General features: G+C 37.5%; 2 protein-coding genes and 1 pseudogene across 4 annotated transcripts; all 3 read left to right on the top strand.

Moving 5' to 3' along the window:
• Window positions 1-1242, top strand: part of LOC107588286 (tyrosyl-DNA phosphodiesterase 1-like) — a 29254-nt pseudogene extending 28012 nt beyond the window's left edge.
• A 5852-nt stretch (window positions 1243-7094) lies between these two features.
• Window positions 7095-10736, top strand: LOC107588297 (potassium channel subfamily K member 13-like). Its single transcript, XM_016276334.1, has 2 exons — window positions 7095-7440; window positions 9835-10736. The coding sequence occupies exons 1-2, from the start codon at window positions 7110-7112 to the stop codon at window positions 10734-10736; spliced, it is 1233 nt and encodes a 410-aa protein (XP_016131820.1). The 5' UTR covers window positions 7095-7109.
• Window positions 10737-14312: 3576 nt separating this feature from the next.
• On the top strand, window positions 14313-23539 carry hmbox1a (homeobox containing 1a). Of its 3 annotated transcripts, none has more exons than XM_016276333.1 (9): window positions 14313-14516; window positions 18079-18624; window positions 19291-19376; window positions 19644-19754; window positions 20723-20879; window positions 21532-21614; window positions 21721-21816; window positions 22069-22184; window positions 22667-23539. In XM_016276333.1, the coding sequence occupies exons 2-9, from the start codon at window positions 18080-18082 to the stop codon at window positions 22808-22810; spliced, it is 1338 nt and encodes a 445-aa protein (XP_016131819.1). In that variant the 5' UTR covers window positions 14313-14516; window position 18079; the 3' UTR covers window positions 22811-23539. The 3 variants fall into 3 exon arrangements, with proteins under 3 accessions (XP_016131819.1, XP_016131818.1, XP_016131817.1); XM_016276332.1 differs by having other exon boundaries at window positions 22066-22184; XM_016276331.1 differs by having other exon boundaries at window positions 22063-22184.
• The last annotated feature ends 1536 nt before the right edge of the window (window positions 23540-25075 follow it).

Below are 25075 nucleotides of genomic sequence, written 5' to 3'. Positions count from 1 at the left end.
TTCGTCTTCACATATATTGGTGCTGTTCCAGGCAACAGTTAAGCCTGGATGTGACTGTTTGTGTAGCCCTACTACTGTGTGTTCCTGCTGTTAGATGAAAACTGTCATTATTGAACGGTCTTGAAATTATTGCACCAATCATTGTTATTACTATTGCTCATACTCGGGCTTAGGAATCTGAACAAACCCCTAACTTTTAAGTATTAAACTTGAATGCATAATTCATCCTGCACCGTTTGTTCATTTAGTAAAAAAACTTAAAAGTAAAACTGAAAAAAAAAAAAAATATATATATATAGACATTTTTAAAAAATTATAAAAATGACAGAAACAACAAAATTGCTAAAACTTTAGGTACAATTCAAATGAAAATAACATACATTTAAAAACTAATTCAAAAGATTAACAACAAATATATAGTATCTCAATTATACTAAAATAACACTGTTATGTATTACTTTTTAAAGCAATATGTATATATAAGACAAGCTTTTTGAAGGTTGACTATAGTATGCCTCTGTATTTCACCCAGTTATCTGTGAGAACTCATATCACAAGTGACTCAAGTGACACAAGTATATTTTCCTGTGCGTAAGTTATAAAGTGTAATGTTCTCATATTACAGGTATTATATCTAAGCTGTTTAACGGTGAACCATTTGACTCGTTCACTACATTGTTTTGTTTCATGTGCTTTTAAGAGGTATTTTAACTGCTGGGTTATTTTGTGATTGAATCCAGTTGTGTCAGCTGGTTACCATGGATACTGCCATTCTACAGTCTTCTCCAGAAGTCTATATCCTATCATACATTATTAAGTAAACCGCAGTTTGTGCACGATCCTTCGTACTGATACAGTCCACACACTGCAGTACAGTAGTTACGCCACTGGTGAGCATCTATCTCAAGGCAGGTCAGCCTTCAGGGAAAGGTCAGAACCTTCTCCTCTGTCCATACCGGGAATCTTTGTTGGCCCAAGGCAAATACGTAATTTTGCATCATCACAAAGCATCATGAACTGTGCCTGGAGCAGGTCAGACTCCAAGACTGTAAATCTCTAGGGTTTCCATTAATGTATGCTGTTGCATTTCAGTTGTGTTTTCTTCTTGCAGATCAACCGTGGATCTGGAATATTCCTTATGCTCAAGCCCCAGACACTCATGGAAATGTATGCTGGGATCATCTGCATAAGACAGAATTAACATCAGACCATCGCTTTGGGTCTGTTCAGGTTCACACTTAATGAGGATTAAGACACCTAAATTACACACTTTAACCTTTGACAGAAATGGTAGATGTACACCATAATAGGGGTGCACATAAGTGGTCTGCCGGCGTGACCAAAATAAGAAATGCGCTGTGTAAATTAGTTCAGAGCGCGCATTTGCGTACCAACATGGTTGACAGGTGTTAATGCACCATTACCATTTTAGATCGACAAACTGTACTGTATAAGCTTTCTATTCAAACTGAAAGCATAAATCTAGGCTACCCGCTAACATTTTCAAAACACAATGCAAAACTGTGACATTTCATTCATTGACGCTCTACAGCACTAAACCTGGAAGCGCATATAATTGCATATACATGCCGGCAGCCCGCCGAAGTAAAAGCTTGCTGATATTAAAGTCTGCATGAACCGGATGTTGCTGCCGACTTTATTTCAGTGTAGTGACGTATTTCCATCTGAAACGGAATACTGAATAGAGGGCTTGGTTTTATTTTTGCGCTCCTCCTCTCTGTCTCTCACTCATAGCAATCTAATGGTTGGAGGGGTGTGTTTAAGGATATTCTGCCCAAGCCGTCAAACTGACGTCATCAGAGAAGGAATGCCATTCCAGAGCTTAAAGGTATTTCAAAACACAATGCAAAACTGTGACATTTCATTCATTGACGCTCTACAGCACTAAACCTGGAAGCGCATATAATTGCATATACATGCCGGCAGCCCGCCGAAGTAAAAGCTTGCTGATATTAAAGTCTGCATGAACCGGATGTTGCTGCCGACTTTATTTCAGTGTAGTGACGTATTTCCATCTGAAACGGAATACTGAATAGAGGGCTTGGTTTTATTTTTGCGCTCCTCCTCTCTGTCTCTCACTCATAGCAATCTAATGGTTGGAGGGGTGTGTTTAAGGATATTCTGCCCAAGCCGTCAAACTGACGTCATCAGAGAAGGAATGCCATTCCAGAGCTTAAAGGTATAGTTCATCCAAAAATGAAAATTTGATGTTTATCAAAAATGTAAATTTGATGTAGGTGACTTTGTTTCTTCAGTAGAACACATATGATGATTTTTAAGTCCAACCGTTGCAGTCTATCAGTCTTATAATGCATGGCAATGGTAACAAAATCTATGAGAGTAAAAAAAACATGCACAGACAAATCCAAATTAAACCCTGCGGCTCGTGATGACACATTGATGTCCTAAGACACGAAACGATCGGTTTGTGTCAGAAACCGAAAAGTATTTATATCATATTTTATCTCTGATTCACCGCAATGTCCAACTTCCTTGAGCGTGCGCACGGCATCCGGTGCGTGAGGTGTGTACGCGCTCTGGTGTAGTTTGCGTTAATGGGTGTGTAGGTATCCAGCCGAAGAGCAATCAACCATAACTTCAGGCGAGCAGGCTCAGAAGTTGGGAACACGTGGAAAGTCATCACTCCCGAATGAGTTCACGCGAGAGAGCGTAATCTTTTAGTTTTAAGTTGGTTTGAACAATCCGGATAAGCACAAGTAATTACCATTTTGATTAGCCGTCGTACCTACAACGTTTGTGCACTGTGTAAAAAATGAGTGACGTATACGCGCGAGAGATCACTTCCGGCGCTTGCGTAAACTACGCCAGAGCGCGTACACACCTCACACACCGGATGCCTGCGTGCGCCCAAAGACAGTTGGACACACAAACCGATTTCTCACACAAACCGATCGTTTCATGTCTTAGGACATCAGTGTGTCGTCATGAGCCGCAGGGTTTGATTTGGATTTGTCTGTGCATGTTTTTTTTTTACTCTCATAGATTTTGTTACCATTGCCATGCATTATACGACTGATAGACTGCAACGGTTGGAGTTAAAAATCATCATATGTGTTCTACTGAAGAAACAAAGTCACCTACATCTTGGATGCCCTGGGGGTAAGCAGATAAACATTCATTTTTGGATGAACTATCCCTTAAGTAAATGTAACACTAGAAGCGAAAAAGAGGGCATGGCCTATGCGTTGGCATTAACTCCGATTGGTCTCTGTCTTTTTACTCTGAAAAAAAAAGTTTAAAAAAAAAAGAGCTTAAATAAATGTTCAGGTTTTGATTAAAGATTACAAGACAATTTTTTTCAGCAGATTAATTTTCACGGATTAATTGTTCACGTCAAGACTAGCAATGTGCGCTAGTAAAGTAAATAAAGTAAATTTTGATTTCATGCAAACTTTAAGTTTGAAAATGAAAAATTTTAATAATTCAAATGAAAAATAATAATTAAGGTTCAAATTTAAATAATAATAATAAAAATGTTAGCATTTTATTTTTAAGTTTACTATAAAATAATTGTATTTGTATTTAATACTCCCTTTTTATTTTAAAATAAAATAGTATTATCACACTTTATTATTTAGTTTATTTTTATTTTTTTATTTTTTTAACTAAATAAAGTGCAATAATATTATCACTATTATTCATTTATTTTTTATAGTTATATTTGATGGGTCACACCATGTGCCGTGTGAGGACCAAACCAAATCTCCAGGTTCTCATATGAGAACCCGGCTGAAAAACTTATGTGCACCCCTGCCCATAATGCTGTATTTTAGTCCTGTTTTGTAATCATAGAAACTGTAGAGATGTTTAGTTAGTTAACTGTAAACATTTTGTAAAAAGGCCAAATAAAAAGCTTTTTTCAGTAGCAGTGTCCTCCAATTACTTGTGGAAAGAACTTATGTTAATCTTGAAATCCAGTAATGTATGTTGAAAATAGCAATAAAATGATGTTTTTATTCAGCGAAACTACTATTGTCAATGGTTTTGACGCAGTCATGTTCACTCCTTGATTCAAAAACCTCAGAAGCGGGTAATAGGTACCTTTTTTTTTTTTTTTAAACAATTTTCACATCCATTTTTAGCCGGATTTGTCATATAATGAATAGAGTTCAGATAGAAAGGACTAAATGAAATGGTGAAAACATCTCAAATTGGTCTTTTTTAAAAGTTTGATTATGGACATGTCCTCTGAAATGAATTCCAGGCAAGCTCCAAGAGCAGATAGATTTTTTCATTCCCGGCTACAGTGATGCAGTAATGTGTTTGAGGAGGACTTTACTCCGCCGGCATCAGTGATATATTGAATGTGTTCAAAATACAGAACAATTGGTGCTGTTTTCTACTCATACTGAAATTGTCATGTTGCTTAGCAACATTGGAAAAGTAAATTCTACATTGATACAGGAAATCCCTGTGGCCCCAATCTTTTTTTTCCCCTTTAATTAATAGAATTTTGATTCTGTGCATTATTTTAAGGTTCACTTAGACCTTTGTTCCAGCACGTCTGTACTTCAAAGTTACAGCTAGCATGCCACTTCTGGAATTTTTATTGTGCATTGAAATGAAAAAGAACTATTCGATCTGAATTATGTATATCTCTCTTGCACAGCTATCTGTGACATTTGTTGAAATCGCCTTAGACTTTAATCAGATAAATATTAGAGAACTTTCCTCCATTCTAAAAAGGTCTTTTAGTATCGATCCCAGATCGTTAGAGTAATTCCTAACAGAGCAGTCCGAAACAGCAAGAATCATTATGTGTTTACCATTCAAATGATGTTTGTGTGTGTGTGTGTGTGTGTGTGTGTGTGTGTGTGTGTGGTCAGTTCTCAAGTTCATGCAGTGTCCTAGCAAAGTTAACCAGGTGTAATTCATTACATTAACTATGGACATTTTCCACTAACATTTTACAAACAATATATCTTGTTCTATCTTTTAAGATCAATCAAACTTTATTTTCAACGTTTTGATTGGAAAGTATGCTTGTGATAGTTTTCCTTAACCATAAAGACGGATAGACTACTGCATTTTGCTTCTGCAAGTTTCTAAAGTAACTCTTTAATTTCTTAAGATGCATTTTAATTTTAATGTCCTGAATATCAGACTAAAGTAAGTATCAGACTATCAGCTATGTATCAGTCTCACAGGAGCATTTTATTGTGTCTGACAGCTGATGAAGTTGCATGTGCAATCAGGCCACAAATGTCTTGTTTGTTTGGTGCTTGGATGAGGCTTGAAAAGACTCATAGGCATCATATGGAAAGCTGTTTTAACATTTATTCTTTAAAACTATTATCTACATTTATGTTGAGTTCTGATTAATGTGTATTAGAGTTATTTCTGACACATATTCCATTTTTACTAGTGACCATTTACTACAACTATAGGATACCTATTAATTTGCTACTTCAACCAAATTAATAGGTATCCTATAGTTGTAGTAAATTAAAAATAGATACTAGTCAGTGGTGCCTGCAGGTGTACAGCTGTGTGCACTGTGCGTACCATGAGCGCTTCGGCTGACCTGACCTGTCCGTTCACCCTGCAAATATTTCAGCAGTTATGATGTGTGTCCCGTATTTCTGTTGAGTGAACTAGCCATGCCACTAATTATGGATTAATCATTATTGTGAGTCATATGAATCATATGAAGCGTTCCTCCTTCAGTAAAACAAACAGTATCGAGATACTTAAGAACACATATAACAAATAGGGCTGGATGAAGTAGATTCAACTCTTTAACGCAGTAAAACACATTGTAAATGGAAACCTTTTACACTCTCTAGAGCGCAAACACTAATATGCACTGGGTAGTTTGCCAGATATGTTTCACCATAGTATTACAGCTTCATCTTTAGCACCTCCATAAAACCAGACCCGAAGGGAATTACTATATTTGCGGGTCCTTGGCATCAAACAGTTTGAAAAACCACTGTCTCTCTCACACACAAGACATTTACACGCAAGTGACTAAAATAAAAAAAAACACGCTCTATCTCTTTAATTAATGCATAGCAATAGCTGAAACAATGAGAGGCTAACTTTGAGAAAATTAAGCTGTGTCATGAACAAGCGGTCATTCGCACTGACAGTAGGCTATTTTAAGTTTCTTTTTTTTCAATCGTGAATATCCACTTCATCAGCATTGATTTGTTCACTGTTGTTGTTTAACAGCTGTGAGCATGCTGATGGATGTATTTGATCATTTTTGTTGATTTTTGCTGTTTTTGTAGCATTTTTAAAATGTTTTTAAAACACGTGACACCATCGTTCTGCTCGGTGTTGCTGTCACTGATCATTTGGACCTCAAGTCTTAAAGACGTGTAATAGTTACATACTCAAGATTTTGAATTGAATTGAACATTTAAGTGCGTCCGTCTGTGCGTACTCTCAGATGAAATCCTGCAGGCGCCCCTGATACTAGTCACTACTGGAGTTCCTGTATACTAGCAAAACAAGTACCAGCAATAAAGAAAGAGATGCGTTAGTTTTAGTGTTTAATTGTTAAAATAGCTTGCCATATGCGTCGGATCCGAGTTTCGTGCAGTCGCAGGGAGCGTGCGCTTCTTGTGAGGTTTGTCTACCGAACTTGAGGCACATCGTGAATATCTCCAGAGAGTTCTTCCGAGTTTAGCCAGTATAAACTGGTGTGGAAAGCCTACTAAAGTAGTTCTAGCTCGTGCACAAATTCAACGCCTGCATCCAGTATTGTCAGATCTCTTCCATAGTTCATTCATGCAGCCACCTGATGGACGTACTAGCGACTGGAGTGGATTGAAAGAAGGTAGGCTTTTCGAAGGGACCTAGTGAGATGCATCACATGAGATGAGCTGAACTACTAGATCCACCCACAATCTCATCTATCAGGATTTCAGCTGGCACTAAATCCATTCTCAAAGGATGGTATGAGCATCTCTCATCATCATTGCTCATATGCAGTGCATCTGGTGTACATGCAGCCCAAGAATAATGGAAGACGAGGAAGTTTCTTACAGTTGCATGCCCACCACCGTTAAATGTAAGATGTGGAGACTTTATTACCAGTCCTGTCCAGCAGTAGTCACATAATGGCATGTAGAGGCGCGTGCTGCTGTGGTCCTGTGAATGAAGATAATGCGAGGTTCATAATGTTGCTACTCCTCATCATCCTCTACCTCCTGTGCGGAGCCGCGGTCTTTTCAGCCCTGGAGCATCCCAAGGAGAAACAGGCGAAGGAAAAGTGGGCTCAGAGGTTTGAGCTTTTCAGCCAAAAGCACAATCTCAACAGAAGTGATCTGGAGAAGTTCTTGAGACATTATGAAGAGGCGAACATGGCAGGAATACGGGTGGACACACTCAGACCACGCTGGGATTTTACTGGAGCCTTTTACTTTGTCGGTACTGTCGTGTCCACCATCGGTAAGAATGACATTTGAAATATATACTAAAAAGATGAGGAAATATTCTTAAATGTATTGGGTATGTTATATAGTATATCTAAATTCACTTTATAATTTATATTTACAAAAAATGTACAACGAATATATAAAAATAAATAGTATGATATTTATGTGTGTGTGTGTGTGTGTGTGTGTGTTACACATTTTCTCACAATGAAAGCAGCCTGTTATAACCTTTCAGCAAAGTCTAAACAGTTTAATGAAATAGGATGTAAAAATATATACCCATTGCTTTAGCCAACAATTATTGTAATTAATAAACTACATTTCTAATATTTCATATAGTCCAAATCTGTCTTATTGTCCGGCGAACATGGCAGGAATACGGGTGGACACACTCAGACCACGCTGGGATTTTACTGGAGCCTTTTACTTTGTCGGTACTGTCGTGTCCACCATCGGTAAGAATGACATTTGAAATATATCTTTACTAAAAAGATGAGGAAATATTCTTAAATGTATTGGGTATGTTATATAGTATATCTAAATTCACTGTATAATTTATATTTACAAAACATGTACAACGAATATATAAAAATAAATAGTATGATATTTATGTGTGTGTGTGTGTGTGTGTGTGTGTTACACATTTTCTCACAATGAAAGCAGCCTGTTATAACCTTTCAGCAAAGTCTAAACAGTTTAATGAAATAGGATGTAAAAATATATACCCATTGCTTTAGCCAACAATTATTGTAATTAATAAACTACATTTCTAATATTTCATATAGTCCAAATCTGTCTTATTGTCCCTGCATGAATGTATGTCAGTGTGGTTTTATCATCTTAAATTGTTTACCTGAAACACTGCAAAAATTAGGATAGAATCCACAAAAAATCCAATTAAAGAGGTTTGAATTAAAAGCAACATAAAAAAAGCATAGCCTACAGCCTACAGTATATGTGATACTATTTATTTATTATTTATTTTTTGACTGAAGTAAACCGCAGGAATTGTTTAGTAACAGTTTTCTTGTTACATTTTACTTTAGTGTTCACATTGTTGTGTGTGTATTTATTTATTTGTGGATGTATGTGTAAATACACGTTGTCAGGATTTTTATGATTAAAAATGAATACATTTAGTTTAAATATATATAAAACATGCAAGAGCACAATAATGTGTTGTAAATTGTTACACTGTACATTAGGTGAGGTATTGGACTATTGACGCAGGTCACTTTACCTGCATGTTATAGTGTAAAGATTTTGAAGTGATTTTATTAGGCTTAACCTGATATTTTGCAGCTTTTGAAAACGTTGCTTTTGGTACAATATTAGACCTAACACCTCAAGAACTGAGATTTATAAAGGATGTTGTACAAGTTAAGTCAGTCTGATACATGTTCCCCTCTGTTTTCTATACATTTCTGTTCATAATACATTTCTATTCTTACCATTTTAAGTTGTTAAATATTGACATTGAGGTCTTCCCTAAGACTTAAAGATGCTGTTTATCTACATTGAAGGCTAGGTAATGCAATCAAAGATTCCCAGTTCCCCTTGCCTGTATTCCTCACTAATTCCAAGAAAATTTTCCAAAGGGGAACCCAACAAACACACAACTGTTAGTATTCCAAACGATGAACCGCAGACCTTTGTGGCTTATATTGTCTTCTCTTGTTGTTTGGTTTGTTTTCATTGCATCTTTAAGTGATCCAGTCACACCATGAAGCACCTTATATATGTAGTATCAGTGGCGTAGACGCAAAATGACTGCTTTGAGGGCAGTCGTGGCCTAATGGTTAGAGAGTCTGACTTGTAACCCAAATGGCACGGTTTCGAGTCTCGGTCCCGGCAGGGATTGTAGGTGGGGGGAGTGAATGAACAGCACTCTCTTCCACCTCAATACCCCGACTGAGGTGAGACCAATTGAGCAAGGCACTGAACGCCACAGCAAAAATGGCTGCCCACTGCTCCGGGTGTGTGTGTGTTCACTACTCACTGCTGTGTGTGTGCACTTGCATGGGTTAAATGCAGAGCCCAAATTCCGAGTATGGGACACCATAATTGGCCACATGTCACGTCACTTATGAAAACAAAGTCTTCAGACCTGAGCTGAGGATGTGAATGAGCTTGTCTTTATGATGTCCTTCTCGTGCAGGGGGAAATCATCTATGAGAAGAATGATGCAATCCACTTGTTATTTGCAATTCAATCAGTGTGACTTACTAAAAGCGGGAGATGTTTCAGTATCTGTCACCAATAACAACACTGTTCTCCAGCTCCACGGAAGAAGAAGAGAATAGTTTGGGGGATTCAGCTCAAAAAACAGCCTGCAGCATACAGTATGTTGTTTATTCCCTTATATATGGGTATAAATTAACATTTCTTCCTCTCATATTTCCCACAGGGTTTGGAATGACCACACCAGCCACAGTCGGTGGCAAAATCTTCCTGATCTTTTATGGCCTCATTGGCTGTGCAGCCACCATTTTATTTTTTAATCTGTTCTTGGAGAGAATGATAACAGTCTTGGCTTTTGTTCTCAAATCCTGCCATGAAGTCCAACGGCGACGCAAAGGAGTTTTACCTCACGACAGCAGACAAGACTCGAGCAATGCAAAGCTAAACAGTGAAGACAGTCTTGCGGGATGGAAGCCCTCAGTGTATTGTGTGATGTTGATCCTTTGTGTGGCAGCAATAATCATTTCTTGTTGTGCTTCGGCCATGTACTCCTCAATCGAGGGATGGGGATACTTGGATTCACTCTACTTCTGCTTTGTGGCATTTAGCACCATTGGTTTCGGGGATATGGTCAGCACCCAGCGGGCCAGTTACGAGAACCAACCCGTCTACAGAATTGGCAATTTCTTCTTTATTTTAATGGGCGTTTGCTGCATTTACTCGCTATTCAACGTCATCTCCATTGTCATCAAGCAGGTGCTCAACTGGCTCCTGAAAAAGCTTGAGATCCCATGCCGTCACTGCCCTGGGAGGTCTCTCCGGCCCCGTAGGAACGCAGTCATGCCGGGCCATGTCCGAACACGTGTTCGCAACATATCCATAGACACAGATGCAGTGAACGACAGTGAGACGGATGGACGTAGGATGTCTGGAGAGATGATCTCCATGAGAGACTTCCTGGTGGCTAATAAGGTGAACTTGGCAATCATGCAGAAACAACTGTCTGAGACTGCCAACGGCCATCCCAGGCCATGCGGGTCAACAAATAGACACAATGGATTTTCTGGTGGGGTCGGAGCCCTGGGCATAATGAATAATAGGCTTGCAGAAACCAGTGTGGACAGATAAATACAACCTTTACAAATAAAACGATACAATGGCTTTATGAAAAACCAGATTGCACTGCCCATATAGCAACTATTACTTTTATAATACAGATGTAGGCTCGTACACAAAGTCTGTTATGTGAGTTAAATGCTGTATAATTGAAATATCCATTGCTGGTGTAGAACGGAGAACTGAAGCTCAGGTCTGTTTCTAAGATTGATGTGCTGGGAGAGGCTTTGCTGCACAGAGATTTGACTCAAGCTCTCTTATGATTGCAGTTTTTGTTTTGTTTGTTTTTTATTGGACGGTGTTGCAATCAGCTTGAGCACTTTGTATGGAGAAGGAAAAAAAAGCACAGCACAGATGCCATGCTGGTAGATCTACAGTGGGGTCCAATGTCTGAGACCACTAGTGTGAATGTATATTTTGCATTATTTTCATAAATAAATGTACATATTATACTATAAGCATTATACTTTTTATTATAATAATTTGCATGAAATGTAAACTGGAAAAAATGTACATGAATTTCATAATCTTTTTATTTCATAACTATTAATTGATAATAGTATAATATTACTTTGCTGGTCCCTCTTGGTTTTAATTACTGCAGCACTTGAGCTGCATGAACCTTGGATCAGATGATCCAAAGAGCATCTTATGAACATCTGACCTTCTGTAGAGTCACATGATCAATGTCACAAATTAACTTATTTGATTAGTGACCTAGAAAATAGTTCTTAATCTTAAGTATTAAAAATATATATATATCATATATACACTAATACAAATGCTGGAAGTTTTTTGTTTAAAAAAAAATAATACTCATTCAGCAGGGATGCACTAAATTTACATTAAAAACATTTATAAACTTGCAAAATATTTCTATTTCAAATAAATTCTGTTATTTTGAACTCATTTCATCAAGAATCCATAAAACGTTTATCATGGTTTCCACAAAAATATTAAGCATCACAACTGTTTGTAACAGTGATAATAAATGTTTCTAGAGTAGCAAATCAGCATATTAAAATGGTTTCTTAAATAAATACACACATACATCTGCAACTTTACCATCACAGGAATAAATTACATTCTAATTGAAATCATATTTTACAATTTATTTTGATCAAATAAATGCACCCTTAAAAAAACAAAAAATATTACTGACCCCGAACTTTTGAATATGGGGTCTGAGATTTTCATTGTGGTGTGAGACGTTGGACTCCTCTCTCTGTCGCTTCTGAGCATTACTTTTTAGGTTCTGCTGAAGGATCTATGTTATAAAGTGATGCAAATTACATTCATCTGCCAGTAACTTACATTCCTCTTCACTGTGCAGGATGTCGATATGGGCATGAGGCATATACGGTGTGACGGTTATGAGAGCCAAACAGCTCAAATGCCTTCTGTTTCATGACATTATACTGCAGATACTTCAGAGTGTCTAGCAGCTGTAGGCCTATAGAATTCATAAGTCAACATACTGATTGAAAAGCTTAGGTATTTCAGATGAACTGAAACAAATGTTTGCACAGAACAAAACGAACCATGTCGTTTAGAACTTTTCATGAAATATGTGCAATGCCAAAATAGGTATGATGCAGGACATCAGATCATTTTCTCCAGCACTTTGTATCTTGAGCTCTGAAATCTGCTTTGAAATCATTTTGTGATGAATGATTGTTCCTATGTAGAGGTGTAATGCATGATTAATTAATAAAATATACATTGCCAGATTTGCTGGTAAATCTTGTAAATGTGAAAATGGGTGTGTGACTGTGCGATGCGAATTATCATGTTGTACAACATTCAAAATGTATTAAAATGAAACATTTATCAGCCCGTTCGTAACTGGCGCTACTTTCATGTCTCTCCTATTACTCCGCGGATAAACTCGCTCTCCTTTCATACAAAATTATATCCCGCTATCTTGCATCTCAGTTATGGATTGTACTGAAAATTACTTGAGAGGACTTAAGTATTAATATTACTGAAATACTATTGCAGCGTTTATCCTGCTAGACCGACTGTTTTGTACTTTGTAGGGGACTATTTTTTATAGCGGAAGCTTTATAATGAAATTATAAAATAATTATATTGTCTACGTATTTATTTATTTGGTGACTGACAATGATAACTATGTCTATTGGATGTATGAGCAACAAAGTGAGATTACTGTTGTGCAAATCGATATCTCATAATGCAGGCTGTTATTTGACTGAACGGCTGGTCAGTGAATATCTAGTTCTTCAGATTGGTGAGTTCGTCCTGTCATGTCTGTGTACGTGTGTCATCATGACATTCCCTCCATTAACATCTGTCAGACTTGTGGCCCTCACCAGCTTTCACACCCACTAGTGTCCATATGATTCTGCTGTCACTTCAGTGCAATCTCAGAGGTGATGTGAAAGCCAGCAAAAGCAACCCAGTGGATTTTCAACCTGTTTCCAAGCAGCAAAGGAAATAGATGTTTTCTAGCATATTCTCGTCTTCTTATTTGTTCGTTTTGTGCATTCTGGGCTGTCAGAATTAGTGAGTGGATCAATGCACAAAGTCAATGATCCAAAACAGTTATATTGTTGCACGCCTAATGCACATTTCTTGCCCTGTTTGCACAATTACAATAGTATAATCGACTCAAGAAGCCCTGGGTTATTTGGCTGTGATTAGATTTTCAAACGCATGCATATACACAAGTCTAGGCTACAAATAAGCTTCACTGAACTCGAACACCTACCATGTTCATTACTGTATGGGGTAAGTAGTCATTAAATAGGTATTTCAGCTAATACTAAACAATTATGAAACACAAAACAAAAATGCAAGAGGTAACACAAAAATATCAAACCATTGACCAACATTGTTTTTTAATAATATTATAAAATTGTCATTGGTAGTATAGCCTACCTACCTCTAAAGCAAGAAAATAAATGACAGAGAATTTTTGGGAGCGTTATACAGTGTTTGAGAATCGTGTCATTTTAATGTGTTTTGCTGTGCTACCAATAACGGTGGTATTGTGCACTAGGTCAATTCATAGTGATTGCGATAAATGTCCACTAGAGGGCGGTAGTATGTAATAAAACTGTAAATCCCCCTTGCAGGTGTTGTAAGAAATGTAATTATTCTAGTACAGTCAAACATAACTTTTTATCTTCTTAAGTCATTTTTAAAGGTTTTTCCTCACACAAAATTAATATCTAATGAAATGCATTTGAGTCTTTCGTTAAAAGTACTATGTGGTATAAATAGTAAATATATATATACTCTAAAGGGGAAAAAAACTTTATCTCGTTGAAAACATACACATCTGCATGATTTTCTGAAAAATAATAATTAAAAAATAATATTTCAGAAAAGAAAATTAAGAAATATAAGCAGTAAATCCCATATTCTGTCGTCACGTCCTCAGCGAATAAAAAGTGAATAAAAATGCATTTTTTTTTTGTCCGTGCAGCAGTTGGTGAAAAATGATCGACCATATTCCACTGGATTTGTAGTCCGGCGCTCGACGAACTCCAATTCAGTGTGACTATCCCGCCCGCCGAGAGAAACTACAACTCCCATGAAACCATCGCAGCGCTTCTGTTAATATCAATATGGCTTCTGTCAGTCAGACAAAGGCGAATCAGTTTATGCCTTGAAATGAAATCAAATTAGGGAAAGGTAGCGGGAGAGTCGGACATCGTCCTGTTTTGCTGGTTCATGTCTGGCGACGGGGATTAAAGGGACGGAGACACTGTCAGTTGAGTTGAATAAATGCTGTGGTGCACGGAGGCCCCGCACGCGCACAATCAGGTAAATCTGAGATGCCAAATTATAAGAAAGGCTTCATTTGTTAAATCTGTCTGGAGACGTGAAATGTGCTTTCACGTGCAAATGGCACTCGGGGGGAAATGAGCTGGGTTCGACCGCTGGCTCGCATGTGAAGTCGCATCTGCTCTCATTCTGTGGTGGGATAGGGGTTTAGAAAAGAAATGCCAGCAACTGTGCAACAACTGACACTGTATTGACATTGGTGAAATCACTTAATAGCTGTGTTGATGCTCATCTCTTTGCATTCATTATTATTATGACTATTATTATTTATTTCTATATTGTTATGTTTTGTTTTATCAAGGTGCTGACTGCATTCTAGAGCTTTGTTATTTGGGTGTACCCTACAATATATACAATATTGTGTAAATATTGGGCTAAGGTGACGTCTGGTGAATATGGGCTTGATAGTTCATGCAAATTATTATTATTATTTTCAATTGCAGTGATTTTTGAATTAGGGAAGGTGTCAAGGTGGCCCTATTAAGACCACCCAAATTCAAAGTTGTGCATTTTTTTAAAGATACTGTACATTAATAGTTTTTTAATAAATTGTATGCATTATACGATTAATACAGTCCAAACACATTATTTTTGACATAGACTGATCAAATTAAATTGCTTAACTTACTTGCAAATATTATAAACCCAGAGCGTTTTTTTGATTTACTGTACATGTGTATCTCATCATGCATTTTATTCTAAATGTTTCACATAACATTACGTGAAATAGGATCATTTAGATGCATTTTTTGATTGACCAACCCGACTACCGCAAAAACTGCTGATGAAGATAAAATATGGATTATGTTTTGTTTTTTTCAGTATTTTGCACTTTTCAGCATTCAAGGATAACCAAAGTCAGTCTGGATGTTTCTCTAGTCTTACCATGGTCCCTTCAACCTGTTCTTATCACTTACCTTATGACACTTTGCATTTTGTCTGGCTGAGCATCTTTCTGGAGTGTAGCTTTCATCCTCAGTCTCAGTTTCTTCATATCAACTCCATATTTCTTAGCCAGTGCAACAAGCTTGTGAGACTTTCCTTTTTTGGGCCGTATCATTTCATTTTCTCAGAGTGGCCAGTTTGTCCCCGCAATGAAAATAATGTAAGCGGGTAAAGTTTATAAAATAAAAGAATGTGTTTGAGCACAAATGAATTCAGTTAATGTTTTTATATGAGGTAAAGTGGCTCTTAGCTTAGTAGGCTTATATGAAGCAGGGAATAGGGGTTAATAGTGCACATTATGAGCATTCCTTATAAGCCCTTGTGACAAAAACATTGAATTTATGGATTATAATCACAGGGCTTTAAATCTTTTTTTTTTTGCTTGAATAGGTTGTATAATGTTTTCATTTAATATGATTATTAACCATTTTATTTCTCTTTTTTAAATTTATAACTGTTGTTGTTCTACTGCATCTTTGTGAGCATCACTTAGGCGTTGTCATGTACTTGCTACTCATGATCTTTTAAACTGCAAAGTATTGCCTTTGAATGTCAGGAAAATAAATAATATCAGGATGCATTTGAGTTATTATCTCTTAATTTGAACTGATCTCTTAATTTGAATTTTTATCAATATGCAGCTGACACTGGAAAAAAGCTTCTTCAGTGGCATCAACAGCTTTGATGCAGTTTTGTGGGACCTGAATATTCATTTTGTTTGTGTAATGTTAAGCCCACGGTTTCTGTAGATGTTTATCATATTCAGTATATTTATAGAGATATAACTTTAATTGTAGAAGCACAGTGGTCTCTATTGTTCTCTATTTTCATTGATCAGTGGGCATGAAGGTCTAATAATTACCAGCTGTCAGTTACATATGTAATAGATGCAAGTTACATATGTAACAAATGGGCTGTAAAAAGTGTTTAAAATTGTAGAGAATAGAAGTAAAGGGATATTTTGGCTTTTTTTGGATGCTGTGCTGATGAACAGAACCAGGGGCATATGGACAAAATCAACTTTGATCTTGAGCTGCTGTAAAACAGATGAGTTTCCTGCAAACTGCTGCCTCAGTACTAGTTTCATTACTATAATCTATAGATGCTTTTATGCTTCCATGCATATGTCAGATAAGACCATGAATATGCAAATAAAAGAAACAATGAGAAACCCTAAAACTCCTAAGAGCATTACAACATTATTAAAATTGCATGCACACCAGTAGCCTTGCATTTAATGCTTGATATAGCAAGATTGCATCTCTCTTGATGATTGTTATTGTTAAAAGTAGCGATGCATTTTGCGTTATTAAACATTTATTTGTGTTACTAGTTTCATGTGTGCAGGCCAGTTAACTGTCATCAAGTGACAGACGTTTAATCTCAGCAGAAGCGGTTGTGCGTGCCTGTGGTCTCCAAATGGGCAATTTTGAATTCTTGTGTCACTGTGGTTCGGCTAGCTTATTCAAAACCAGATTTGATGTCTAAGGTGACACCTTTACATTTGGAATGTTTTGCATTCTCATATCAGAAAGCCTGCTAATATATATGTGGTACACGCATCAGTTGGACAATAGGGGATTGTTATTTTATGACTTGCATGGTTCAGTTCCTACCACTAAAGGCTTGTTACAAGCTTTGTGTATTGTTTTTTGGAAGATACAAAAAAAATTAATACTGAACAAATCCTTAAAACCTCCTAGATTTATTGTTGTTTCTGCTGATTTGCTGTATCTGATGCCTCTGGATAATTAAACCTTTTGAAGCTTTTTGAGGGTGCTTGTGTGAGCAGAAATCTTTTTTTATGCATTTTAATGCAGCGCATACACCAGGAGACAGTCGTACTCGCTCATCAGCAGAATTTATTCTTGAAGAACATGTCGCAGGGAAGTTGAAGTCTTCATTTTGTTAAAAGGAGCCTCACCGTTTTCTCATTTGCTTGATTGCATTACCCTGTGCCATATGGAATGCATATTGCGCTGGCACGAGTTTTGCATTTGCAGCGTCATAAGTTGTAGCTTCCTTTTAAAACTCGAAATGAATTGAAAAACGGTGTGTTACGGGATAACAATTCAGCAGAAGCACGCGTGTGTGGGCATTGAGAGAACTATTTTCAGACAAACGCCCGTACGGAGTGATTCATCCTCAGCTTCTTCACTGAAGTAGGTTAGCCGCCTCGGATGGAATTTATCTTGGCAGTTTTCCCTAAAGTTAACCTCCTTCCCCCTCCTCATTTGTCCCAGCTTTCTGCTGTTTAAAGTCTATTAAAAATTCTGTGGTAATGCATGCAGTGTCTTTGCCTTGACCTCAGACAGGCTCCGCACTTCTGTTGCAATGATTGGTCGATAAAGGTGCGGTGACTTTGACTTTTTCTTGGAAAAAGAATGCTTCAGTTAGAGCTCATGCGCATGTGGCCCCTGCTACACCTCCTCCACTGCGTTTCCTAGACAAAAACATTGTTATTTTTTTAGTTTAGACTGTTAATATGACTTTTATACACTATGCAGTCATGTGTCGTGATTTATCAGCATGAGTTTAAGGATTTCCTCCAACATCAATTCTCTAATGCAGCAGCTCTCTCTCTTTTTCTTGGCAGAATGTCCCATTATACAGATGAGCCTCGTTTTACCATTGAGCAGATCGACTTGCTGCAGCGGCTACGTCGGAGCGGCATGACAAAGCAAGAGATCTTGCATGCCCTGGACATTCTCGACCGGCTAGACCGCAAGCATGTGGAGAAGTTCGGCTACCGGCACGCCAACGGCGGAAATGGGGCTGCCGGCATCAGTCACAGCAACGGTGGCAACGCCACCACCTCTTCCAACTCCTGCACTACCTCCTCTAACAACCTCACAGCCTCTTCTTCGACGACCTCTACAGCCACGCAGACGGGTTACCGTGGCAACGGCCTCTCTCTATCCCCTAGCAACAGCTATGACACCTCCCCGCCCCCGACTGTCCCCACCCCCGTGCCGGTAGTAGCACCCATGATCCAAAATGGACGGGACAGCCTCGCCGCTATGCCCAACGGGAAGCTCTCCCCACCCCGCTTCGCTGTTAGCAACACCTCCACGCGGACCTTCGCTTTCGAGCACCCAGATGAGGAAGTGGACATCGATGATAAAGTCGAGGAGCTCATGAGGTGAGTGGGAAACACTCATGATAGGACAGTTCTCATTCAGATAAAAAAAAAGCTTTCAATATCCTGATTTGTATGTGTTGAACTTGAGGACGGCTACCATACAAAAACAATACATCACAATACATAAAAAAATAAACCATGTCGTCCAATGATAAACCGTGTCACAAATGAACTCATCAGCCAAAAATGCCTCAATCATTAACACTGAATCTGACTAACTCAATTAAATAAACTGTGTATTTGGATGCTGCATCATACACTGTATAAACAAACTGTATAAAAGCGTCTGCTAAATGACTAAATAAATAAATAAACAACAAGAACAAAAAACAGTTTAGTCCAATTCATGAGCAGTTGACTCTTATGAACAATTCTTTTAGATGAATCAATCAAAACGAGTGACACATGAATTCATCAGCTTAGAAAGGCTCAACAACACTGAATCTGACTCACTCATTAACTTATGCCATATCTGAACTAAAATAAACTGTATATTTGCAAAGCTTAAATGAATGTTATTAATACTGACTGGTTGTTGATATGACAACATATAGTTAAAGACAGGCATTAGGAACTTTTTTTGTTGTATTAAATGGTTCTTTAAGAAATGTTACCAAAAATAGTATTGATGTTTTTCATTTGATGTCTCTCTCTCTGTTGTTGTAGAATGGACAGTGCTATAATTAAAGAAGAGATTAAAGCGTTCTTGGGGACCCGGCGAATATCACAGGCAGTAGTTGCCCAAGTTACAGGTCAGTTTGCTCTGGCTTTTTGTTTTCCAAAGTAAATAACAAATATATTGTGATTTATTTGTACAATAAAAAGAAGATCCATTAAAGCACACCGTAATATTTTGTTACGTCGCTTCTAGCATAATGCTATATTCCAGTAACATTTATACAGAAATGTCATCTGTATGGCTGCTTTTTATTACAGTTGTGGGATTTGTCATGGAAGGCCTTCGAGAGGCATATGCAAGTCAGTTTTTGCTCTTATAAGCTGTGTGTCGTTGTCTGCAGGTATCAGTCAGAGCCGGATCTCTCATTGGCTCCTCCAGCAGGGCTCAGACCTCAGCGGGCAGAAGAAAAGAGCCTTCTACCGCTGGTACCAACTAGAGAAAACTACACCTGGTAATACCCAACCCCAGTGTCATTTACCCATGTAGCACGTCCAACAACTTTCTAACGTTTCTATCATCTAATAATAGCTCTAACTCTGAACTCAAGACATCACAATCACAAGACATCTTTGGCTGTAAAATGTGGTCTACCTATGTGTACTCAATGGATATATCATAATATCTATCATAATAGCAAGTAATATCAATACAGTGCTGCTTTGCACATTGCATACATTTTATATTATTATTATTTATTTTTGTATAGATTTCTATACAACACAATATGAAGAAAAAAAATCATAATTCTGTATAAACCAAATCACATTTTGTGATTGTAAAATTGGGTAAAATTTCAAAATTTTTGTATTACTTGTGACATTACATGACATTAAATGGTGCTTTATATAAACCTTAAAAAGATAGCTCATCCAAAAATGAAAATTCTGTCATCATTTACTAACCCTCAAGTCGTAGTATGGAAAAAAATACAGTGGAAGTCAATGGCGACCATTAACTGTTTGGTTAGCAACATTCTTCAAAATATCTTCTGTTGTGTTCAGTAGAAGAAAGAAATTCATACAGGTTTGGAACAAATTGAGGTCCGAATTTTCATTTTTGGGTAAACTATCCCTTTAATATATGCATGTATACAGCATTAAATAGCACTGGCAAAAAAAGTAATAAATTGTTTATTTGTGTTGGCCTGTATTAGTTTGACATGAGTCTTTCATCTCAGAAAATCTTGTGCTCCTTTAGTTTCATTCAGGCTGATCTGAGGAAAGATATCAGACATTCAGTGAATAGATTAGAAGGTCATGAATCATGACCCAAACCCCAGAGCGCCGGTTTTCTCATTATCATTTGCTTCCGGACACAGTGAAAAGGCTTTGGTCTACTAGAAAGTCTTTTCTCAGAAGCACACAGACTGTTACCCTTATGACACTTCATCTGAGATGACACGTCGTGTTTGTGTCCCAGGTGCAACACTAGCGATGCGGCCCACCCCGATGGCACTGGAGGACATTGTGGAGTGGCGTCAAACCCCTCCTCCCATTAGCAGCACCCAGGGCAGCTTCCGTCTGCGGCGTGGCAGCCGCTTCACCTGGAGGAAAGAGTGTCTGGCGGTGATGGAGAGGTGAGAGGATGTGGTAAATTGTGTCAGGACAGGTCACTGTAGGTCATTCCAGGATAATGGATGACCTTTTGATTTTGAAAGTGATTTTTGAGGTAACATTTTACAAGAAAATTCCATTTAGTTAACTAAGAACAAACTATGAAAAATAATACTAAATCATTGATAATTTTTTAATGTTAATGTTTATTAATACAGTACTAAAATTAAAAGTTATATTTGTTAACATTATTTAATGGACCTGAGTTGACATGAACTTAGAATGAACAGTTAGTATTATTAGTTTTTACCGATTATTGTTTATTTGAATAATTACTTGAAGAAATGTAATCTTAATTGACAAATACACAAGACCTCACAATATCATGCCATTGTTTTAATTCAATATGTTAATGTTTATATTAATAATTGACTTTTTAAATACTTACTGTATTATACTTACTGTACATAGAGTTTGCTGTGGCATCATAACTGTTATCAAGAATTGTGAAATTTCACTGGTATTGATATTGATTATTGAAATGTTGGTATTGTGACAACTGTAAAACATAGTCAACCTAAAGCTAGACTGAATAAAGTCATGATGCATGCATATATTTAAAGCTATAAAAGGTTATCTGCCTTACGTTATGTTTATCTTATGTTTTCGCGCAAGTTATTTCAATGACAACCAGTACCCCGATGAAGCCAAACGAGAGGAAATTGCCAACGCCTGCAATGCAGTTATTCAGAAACCAGGTAGGATGTTTAAACACAGCCTCCATAAATAAGATGAATGCATGTGTAAATGCCTGTTATCGTGGCCCCAGACACTATTGATGAGCTCTGCTGTGATTTGATTAAGGGAAGAAGCTTTCAGATCTTGAGAGGGTCACGTCTCTGAAAGTTTACAACTGGTTTGCCAACAGACGGAAGGAAATTAAGAGAAGAGCCAACATAGGTAATGTTGAAGCCCTCTGGGGACAGACAAAGCTCGAATTTCACGCAACAATGCATTTTGAATATGGACAATATAATTATTTCCATTGCATTGTTATCACCATGCTGCAGCTGTCTCATTCAAAATGTGCATTCCTCAGAAATATTGAATTTACAGAAAAATTCCTTTCAGAAAACTCAGTTCCATCATGTTGGGTGTATCCTAATGGGCTCAGATATGTTATGGCAAGGTCTGTTTTTTTCTAAGAAGCAGCAATCCTGGAGAGTCATGGGATTGATGTCCAAAGCCCGGGAGGTCATTCCAACAGTGACGAGATCGATGGAAATGACTACGGTGAGCCAGTAGCTGCTGACCAAGTTTTGGGAATGGTAAGGGAATGTTTTTTTTTTTTATAAATTAACCATTCCTACACATTTTTGCTAGGATGGCCTATATTTTAATATAAAAAAATGTGATAATGATAATTTAATTTTAGAATGTAATAATTTTTAGAATTTTTTTAGAATAATGTTACATTATATATAATAATATATTTGTATTTTTTTATTAATTTAATTGGCCAATACCAATTAGATAATAATTACTCTCATGTTGTTATGGCTGATACTCATTAAATGTCTGATATTTAAATATATATATATATATATATATACCAGCCAACATAAATCTAATAAATAAATCAATAAAATCTCTAAAATCGGCCAGTAACCAAACTGGTACCAATATACCATGAGTTGTATGAACTATTTCATGCTCCTTTCTCTTTTAATGACACAAAGTTATTCAAACAGGTTTGCGAGGCAAAAGCAGAGGGCTTCAGAACAATCTCTGGTTCTCTGCTTTCTTATAGGATGACAACCCCGGCCCAAACGAACACCAGGACCCCATAGCTTTGGCAGTGGAGATGGCCGCTGTCAATCACAGCATCCTGGCACTGGCGAGGCAGGGCGGAGCCAGCAGTGACATCAAAACAGAGGTGCTGGACGACGAGTGAGAATCCACGTCAAAATCCCCTTTGACCTGGAGCACGGAGGGAAGCCGAATGTGGGGTTACGCAATTAAGGCCAAACAGTTTGTGTGAAAACTATGATTATGAGGAATATGGCCAGGTCGTGGATGACCAAAGTGAATGCGGAGGTTATAAAGACTGTTAACCCAACATTCCCCCCTTCCACTTCTCTCCTACGTATGATGCCTCAATAGTCTTCATTAAAACCGTTCTCCTACACGCAGCAGGTTGGGGAGGCACTGCGATTAAACTGTTGATGAAACCGGTTCACTAAAAACTTCATGCGACATATCACCCTGCCATCTCACACTTGGATAGTGAATTTCACCTCTGTTTTTCCTTCTTTCAGGAAGTCTTCTTTGCAGGATATAAGAGGTCAGTATCATACTAAATGCTCACTGCCTCAGTCTCTCCAGGGAAAGTGTGTTGGGAAGCATATTCTCTCTCACTTCTTAACTTATTTCTTTATGTGTGTGCAGTCCAGCGTTGCTGAAATTGCGTTTAAACTTGTACAGTTGTCAACCAGGGTCTAAAGTTAACACTCGCCTACCACCAAATGTGTACCTGCAGCTTTGCCAAGTCGCTTTAGCAGACTAGAAAATCAAAAAAACATAAAAATACTGGCTAGTTGGTCTTGCTGAGAAGTGCAAAATAGTTTAGTTGATTCTGAATTTACTGTTTTAGTAATTAGTCTTGAAGTATTGAACATGTTTATTTTTGGGAGTCTATGTAAAATCTGTTTTTGCATTCAAAAACAGCTCTTGGTTTGGACATGGTTTTAAAAACATTAAATTTTTATGTTTAAATAACATTATTTTAAAAGATATTTTAACTTCATATGTTGTCTTAAAAATGGCAGAGACACTAAAAAAAAAAAAAACATTGTGATACACAGTGCAACAGCCAAATGTGTATAGCTGCGGTGTAGTGTTTAAACAAGGTGAATTTAAAGACGCAACTCCTCTGGATGAGTTTCACCGTGCAAAATGTCTTATAGCTAATGTGTAGCATGCTAATTAAAGCATCACCACTTAAATATCTCAACTAAAAGCAAAAATAATAATGTAAATGTAATAATTGGTTGTTGGATGATTAGTTGTAACTCATAACTAAACATATTACTATCTTAAAGGAGTAGTTCACCCAAAAATTAAAACACTCCGAACACAACACTTTGACACAATCAAAGACGTAGATGAGTTTGTTTCTTCATCGGAACAGATTTGGAGAAATATAGCATTACATCACTTGCTCACCAGTGGATCTTCTGCAGTGAATGGGTGCCGTCAAAATGAGAGTCCAAACAGCTGATAAAAACATCACAATAATCCACAAGTAACCCACATGACTCCAGTCCATCAGTTAATGTCTTATGAAGCGAAAAGCTGCATGTTTGTAAGAAACATATCCATCATTAAGATATGTTTATATTTTTTCATTTTTGGGTGAACTGTTCCTTTAAGAGCGTCATTCCTGGCAGTCGCTAATCAGTGGTATCTGTTGCGATTTGCACGTTTTGTCACTAAATTTAGTTGCCACTGTGACAAGAATAGTTTAAGTAAAACAAAGTACAGTTTTATGAGCAGTATGAAATACTTGTAGTCATGAAATTGGCAAAATGTTAATTCTGGACCCTGGTTGTGAGCGTAAAAGTTGCATAGGACTGTTTTTGCAGTACCATAACCGACCGGCCTGCTGGCTTCAGCAATTATGTATTGCACTTTTAATTACTTGCGGCAGCTTATTTATGTTCCTGCCACTACACAACTGTGCATCTCTGCAGGGAGGCGTTGAAGGCAGTCTGGAAACTGAAGCCTACTCGTGAAGATTGTGCCATTATATTTCAGCATTAGCAGACTAGAAATTCAGTCGGGCTCTTCTGCAGGCCTCTCTAAAAGCAATCAGACAACAGCCGTTTATTTGAACGTATATAACCTCAAAGTGTTCTACTCAGCCAATAACCGTGCGAACGTTTCAGCAGCACGCGGCTGGAAAATGTTGTAGCATTGGGAATTCCTGTCTCAGCGAGCGGGAAAACACTTGACAATCAGGGTGACGACGTTCCAATACAAAAAACCTGTTGGTGTTTGCCCACGTGTCCAAAATATGGGTTTCTCTGGAAAGTAATGACATCTAAAGTCCCTTTGATGGGGATTAATAACCGTTATTTCTGCAATTAAAGTGGATTTAACCACTCTAATAATTATCCATGTAATTGATTGTTTGTTTTTTGTTGAATATTCACAAAAT

Source organism: Sinocyclocheilus grahami, unplaced genomic scaffold (genome assembly GCF_001515645.1).
Source record: "Sinocyclocheilus grahami isolate Dianchi unplaced genomic scaffold, SAMN03320097.WGS_v1.1 scaffold101.1, whole genome shotgun sequence".
NCBI lineage: Eukaryota > Metazoa > Chordata > Actinopteri > Cypriniformes > Cyprinidae > Sinocyclocheilus > Sinocyclocheilus grahami.
The sequence above is the reverse complement of the archived record's forward strand: the minus strand, read 5'-3'. Positions and strand labels throughout refer to the sequence as shown.